Source organism: Babylonia areolata, chromosome 6 (assembly GCF_041734735.1).
Source record: "Babylonia areolata isolate BAREFJ2019XMU chromosome 6, ASM4173473v1, whole genome shotgun sequence".
Classification (NCBI taxonomy): domain Eukaryota; kingdom Metazoa; phylum Mollusca; class Gastropoda; order Neogastropoda; family Buccinidae; genus Babylonia; species Babylonia areolata.
The window spans coordinates 42,613,961-42,620,407 of record NC_134881.1 but is presented as its reverse complement, the minus strand read 5'-3'; the positions used below and the strand labels follow the sequence as shown (position 1 = coordinate 42,620,407).

The 6,447-nt window shown below is 42.8% G+C and overlaps 1 protein-coding gene across 1 annotated transcript in view; it reads right to left on the bottom strand.

The window, feature by feature from the left end:
* Window positions 1-2,247: 2,247 nt before the first annotated feature.
* The window catches only part of LOC143283033 (pyridoxal kinase-like), a 20,314-nt gene continuing 16,114 nt past the window's right edge, over window positions 2,248-6,447 (bottom strand). The window contains exons 9-10 of the mRNA XM_076589033.1: window positions 4,620-4,686; window positions 2,248-3,671 (exon numbers count right to left, since the gene is read on the bottom strand). Coding sequence (XP_076445148.1) covers window positions 3,532-3,671; window positions 4,620-4,686 — 207 coding nt within the window. The 3' untranslated portion in view covers window positions 2,248-3,531. The remainder of the gene's footprint in view (window positions 3,672-4,619; window positions 4,687-6,447) is intronic.

The following is a 6,447-nucleotide window of genomic DNA, read 5'->3' as shown; positions in this document are numbered from 1 at the left end:
TTTGTACAGATTTTGTAGTATTACTTACTTTCTGGTTCGCTAACAGCAAATAATACATTTTTTTTAAATCAATAATTTTGAACAAAGTTATATCACTGATCAGTATGCTGAACTTTTTTTTTTTCTTAATCAGAGAGAAGACAGGTGGATTGTCAGAGAAAGGAGGAGTTTGTATTATACTCCATGTTTGGTGTTTACATATACTTACCATGTCAAACTGATGCAAACTAGGCCTATGGTTTGCTCTGTTTGGCCAAATTTCGCGCGGCTAACAGTGAAAAGACGCCCCTCTTAGTCTGGCCCGCTCTTAGCCAATCAAACGCCTCTAACAGCTATAAGCGCTGAATCATTCCTTTGGCCAAGGCTCTCCACGCCATCTTGTCAGGTTTTCGCTCTGTCTCGTCTAACGCTTTTTTTGGCTATTAAGCGTTTTCATTTGGCCTTATTTTGTTGTATGCGGCTTGCATGTGTATTGTGCTTACATTCTGTGTACTCGTTTCGACTCGGCCCCCTCGATTTCTTCGTATTTTTCTACCTCTGAGTCGATCCTGTCTTTCCTTTCTCTGTTGGGGATCGTATTGTTCGCTGGGTGCTTACGCGCGGTACCATGCCTCGTTTGCCATCCTACGAAGGCAGGGATCATGATGCTGGCAGAGATACTCGCCAAGAGACTCTCCCAGGCCCGGAGCTCATGATTTCTCCCGATAGGGACCGCGGCGATGCGTCTGCAGACGCTGATCGCGGAGGGGACGCTCGTCCCGATAAAACGGTCATGAAGGGGACCGGGGGGAAAGGGACTCGAGCGTCACCTCCCGAAGTGTCCCAGCGCGAGGCGGGTGGAAGGGGGAGTAGCACGTCTGTTTACAGTAGTTCTGAGCTGAGGAAAAAGAACATTTTGTTCAGAAAAAAAACCCACTCCAAAACAAAGCTACACAATTTCTCAAGAAAAGTGTTGTGCTGAAAAATCAAAATTACTGCTGTGCTCTGTAAACAGTGAAACGAGATAAAACACTGTAATAATAAAGACAAACAAAACAAGACCCCAAAAAACCCATAACGGCCACTGTGATGTGTATAGTTTTGTTCATGTTTTGTTCCCCTCTGCCCCCCCTCCTCTCTCTCTCCCCCTAACACACACTCAAGGACTGAAAAGTATGTAAGCACAGATCTTTGAACTCTTGTTCCTTTTTGATGGAAGGAACAAAGTTATGACGCCAGACGGCCTCTGTGTGTGTGTGTGTGTGTGTGTGTGTGTGTGACTTAGCAGGAATGGAATCATTGAAATAATATTGTCTTCGTTTACTCAACACTAAGCAGAACAATCGTTAAATGTACACGTTCTTACGCATGACATAAACGATGATACCCCTAATACACAGAAGGTGAATATATATATATATATATATGGGCAAGAACTCAAATTCACCTGTCTCTAGTTGTCATTTGAAAGGGAATGTCACCATGTACTTCATGCGTGCGAGCGCGCGTTCGTGTGTGCGTGCGTGCATGTACGCACGCTTGTCGTGATGGCACGCACGTGTCTACTTGTGTATGCACACAGTGCAGTTGTCTTTATTAACATTTAAAGTTCTTGGTAATTTATGTATGGCAACACACGCGTACATGGCCGGCGCTACCACACATACACGCTTTGAAAAGCCATGTGAGCTATGTTCGAAACGCGTAACAAGGACAAGCTACTCAAAACAATAACCTTCTTCTTCTTCGTTTGTGGGCGATAACTCCCACCTTCACAGGAGTGGGCTTTTACGTGTATGACCGTTTTAACCTCGCCATGTAGGCAGCCATACTCCGTTTTCGGGGGTATACATGCTAGGTATGTTCTTGTTTCCACAACCCACCGAACGCTGACATGGATTACAGGATCTTTAACGTGCGTATTTGCTCTTCTGCTTGTGTTTACACACGATGGGGGTTCAGGCACAAGCAGGTCTGCACATATGTTGACCTGGGAAATCGGAAAACTCTCCACCCTTTACCCACTAGGCGCTGTTACCGAGATTCGAACCCGGGACCCTCAGATTGAAAGTCCAACGCTTTAACCACTCGGTTATTGCGCCCGTCAATGACATTTAAATTTCTCGGTAATTTATACATTGCAACATACACGTATATGGCCAGCGCTGCCACACATAACACACACTGAATGAGCTAACTCTTTGTTAGTAACATGTAACATGAACAAGCTGCTCTTTCATTTTGCACACTTGGTCATAAAAAGTAACGAAAATCTCCTTCTCTTTATTGAAAAACAACAACAACAAAACTTTCATTTTATTTACATGCGGTAGTGAAAAAAATGACAGCACCTCTTCTATGTTAAATCAAAAAACTTTTCCTTTCATTTACATGCGGCACTGAAGTAATCTTTCGTTAAAAAAAAAGAAAAGAAAAAAGATTTGTATTCACTGCAAGGGATGGTCTCCATATACGCTGTTTCATTCATACTGAAATGATCTGGAGTAATCAACAAAAGAGGTGGGGGAGGAGGAGGTGGGGGTAAATTGCGTTCATACTAATTTCGACTACAGATGTTTAAAAGCAAGTAATTCAACAACATAAAATACATTACCTGGTGGAATTTTCATCACTCTACAAGTAGTATGTCCAATTTGGGGTTTTAGCTACCAGTACAGAACAAAGGGGGTGGGTCTGGCAATGGATACATACAGTAAAGTTAACATAGAGACATTTTTTTTTTCTAATTCAGCAATGCTGACATTTTGTTCTTTTGTTCAAAACTCACATGAAGTCAAGACAAATTTTCACGTTACACCTCGCACAACAGAATCCTTCCACACAGATTCAACAGCCAAGCTGGCACACTCACAAGACATTTCCGTGTTGAGCAAAAAGGGCTAAACAACGTTCTGCATTCAATATTATGCGACATCAGTTTGTTCTTATCTCGAACAAAACGTATCTTTTTCGACGAGAATAATTCCAAAACACAATTTGTAACACTTTCCTCTAAAGCCCTTGACACACGAAGGCGTTGACGCGTCGGGTAAACCTATCGAACGGCGCGTCGGCCCCAGGTTAAGCAAGATTTGAATGCAAACATAAAGAGGAGAAAATCTTTTCTTTCTTTTTTCAAGATTAAAAAAACACATTAAAACCCCTCCACAAAATGTTTCAGCGCCTGGTCTGGGATGCATTATTAGCGATCCCTGCAACGCTGAGTTTGCTTAGCGTCAAGATTTTTTTTTCTATGTCTATGCCATAAGATTTAACGAAAATTCTAAAAACTAAGCTAACTTTGCGCTGCTAAAACCGCTTATATAACCCAGCTCTGGTCTCGGGGAGGTCTTGGATATTCACGGTTGGTTGCTCAAAATCATGAGCTGAATGGGGGATAGTATGAGAGCATCAGTGAATACACTACATGCATACCCCCTGTATAAACTGTGGTCTTCGGCATCAGCCGCAGATCCCTGAATCTCAAGTGGAGATTTCAAGTTTGTGTGTTTTGTGTGTGTGTGTGTGTGTGTGTGTGTGTGTGTGTGTGGTCTATTTTGTTGTGGCTTGTTTGTCGACGGGGACTTTGGACGCCTGTATGGTGACGGTAGGATTCTCGATGTCCGCTTTGCTCTGCACTAGTTGCAGTTCCATCGCTGCCATGCCTGGCTTTTCCCCTGGTTCTGTGTTTTCTGCAACGATGAGAGGAGAGGGGGGAATCGTTAGTATGCATGCGTGCATGCGCGTGGACACAAAAGTAGATACATGCACGCGCGCGCGTGTTTGTTTGTGTGTCCACAAGAGTGCGCGCGCGCGACTGTGCACAATTACAGAGGAAGCAGACAAAGAGAGAGAGAGTCATGCAGTGAAGAATTCGTGATTCTGAATGTGTGTATGAGAAAGAGTGAGAGTGTGTGCGTGAACGCACACACACACACACACATCCTACCCCCTCCACACACACACACACACGACACAAATGTGCGAACACACGGGCGCTCTCGCGTATTCACACACAGACACACAAACTTACACACACACACACACATGACACAAATGTACGAACACACGGGCACTCTCGCGTATTCACACACAGACACACACACTTACACACACACACATGACACAACTGTACGAACACACGGGCACTCTCGCGTATTCACACACAGACACACACACTTACACACACACACACACACATGACACAAATGTACGAACACACAGGCGCTCTCGCATATTCACACACACACACATGACACAAATATTCGAACACACGGGCGCTCTCGCACACACACACACAGACACACACACACACGACACAAATATACGAACACACGGGCGCTCTCGCATATTGACACACAGACTTACACACACACACACATGACACAAATGTACGAACACACGGGCACTCTCGCATATTGACACACAGACACACAGATTTACACACACACACACACACGACAAATGTATGAACACACGGGCGCTCTCGCATATTGACACACACACACACATGACACAAATGTTCGAACACACGGGCGCTCTCGCATATTCACACACACACACACACACACACACACACATGACACAAATGTACGAACACACGGGCGCTCTCGCATATTCACACACACACACATACTTACCCTTCGCAAAGGCAAGCGTCCTGGCCATCACCGCCTGTACTGTGGCCACAGTCTTCTCAAGGGCTGACTGAAACATAAAACTTGTTTGTTTTTTTTGTTTGTTTTTTTGTGCTGACTGATTAAACTTCTTCTTCTTCTGCGTTCACTCGTATGCACACGAGTGGGCTTTTACGTGTATGACCGTTTTTACCCCGCCATGTAAGCAGCCATACTCCGTTTTCGGGGGTGTGCATGCTGGGTATGTTTTTGTTTCCATAACCCACCGAACGCTGACATGGATTACAGGATCTTTAACGTGCGTATTTGATCTTCTGCTTGCATATACACACGAAGGGGGTTCAGGCACTAGCTGGTCTGCACATATGTTGACCTGGGAGATCGTAAAAAATCTCCACCCTTTACCCACCAGGCGCCGTCACCGTGATTCGAACCCGGGACCCTCAGATTGACAGTCCAACGCTTTAACCACTCGGCTATTGCGCCCGTCACTGATTAAACATTTGGCTGGTTCTGAATCTTATTCACAACCCTGCAGCACCATAGCAGGGTTGAAAAATTCTGCTCAAATACTAAAACAAAGACACAAAACATTCTGGTCAAATACTAAAACAAAGACACAAAACATTCTGGTCAAATACTAAAACAAAGACACAAAACATTCTGGTCAAATACTAAAACAAACACATAAAACAAAACATTCTGCTCAAATACTAAAACAAACACACAAAATATTCTGCTCAAATACTAAAACAAACATACAAAACATTCTGCTCAAATATTAAAACAAACACACAAAACATTCTGCTCAAATACTAAAACACAGAAGTCGTCGGAAAACAAGAACCAGTCGAGAACCCGAAGAAAATTTGGCACAAATGCTCTCGTGTTCATGCAGATAAACCTGGGACATGTTTCTGGTGTTAATCTCTCCTATCAACTGTATTAAAATAAAAAAAAGGATCCTATATATAACAATAATTACACACAATCCAAATCTTAAACAATATATATATATATATATATATATATAACCATACAGGCATATGTTACCTTTTTTTGTTACTGCCCCCCCCCCCTCGTTATTTATAACAAAAAGAGCCTTCAACTATTCATAACTGAAAGAGCTTCCGACTATTCAAATATAACTGAAAGAGCCTCCAATTACGCACAATTGAAAGAGGCCCCACCAACTAAAAGAATCACCATTTATCCATAGCTGAAAAAATCCCAAAGAATCAATAACTGACAGACTCCGAACTATCTATGACTGAAATACTCAAGTATTCAGAACTGAAATATTCCTGAACCATTCGAACAGAGCTGGTCTGTTGATATTTATTTACAAAATTTTAAATACAAAACTCATTTACATATTTATTGATTTTTTCAAGCATTGCACACTCAATTTTGAAAAATACACCAGATATATGTGGGGACTCTCTTTTTCTTCCCCACTTCAAGCGGGCAAAAGGCCTTGTCAGGCCTGCACGCCTTGATATTGATATATGATATGATACGATATGAACTGAAAGAACATCAATCTATTCACGCTTGAAAGAGCCCCAAATTACTCGAATAGAACTGAAAGTGCTCTTAACTCTCTGTGACTGAAAGCCCCCAACTTCAGGATACAGAAGGAAAAGGGGCGTGTGGATGGACATGAAGGCGGTGGAAGGAGCGGAAAAAGAGGGCAAGGTCTATTCATTTTTCGACCCTTTCTATTGTATAGATCTACTGCTGCTATTTCTACAGGGCTACTTCCTGAAGGCCAAATCCATGTGTAACTGAAAGGTTAACCTATACTTAACATGTAAGGTGAAAGTTTATC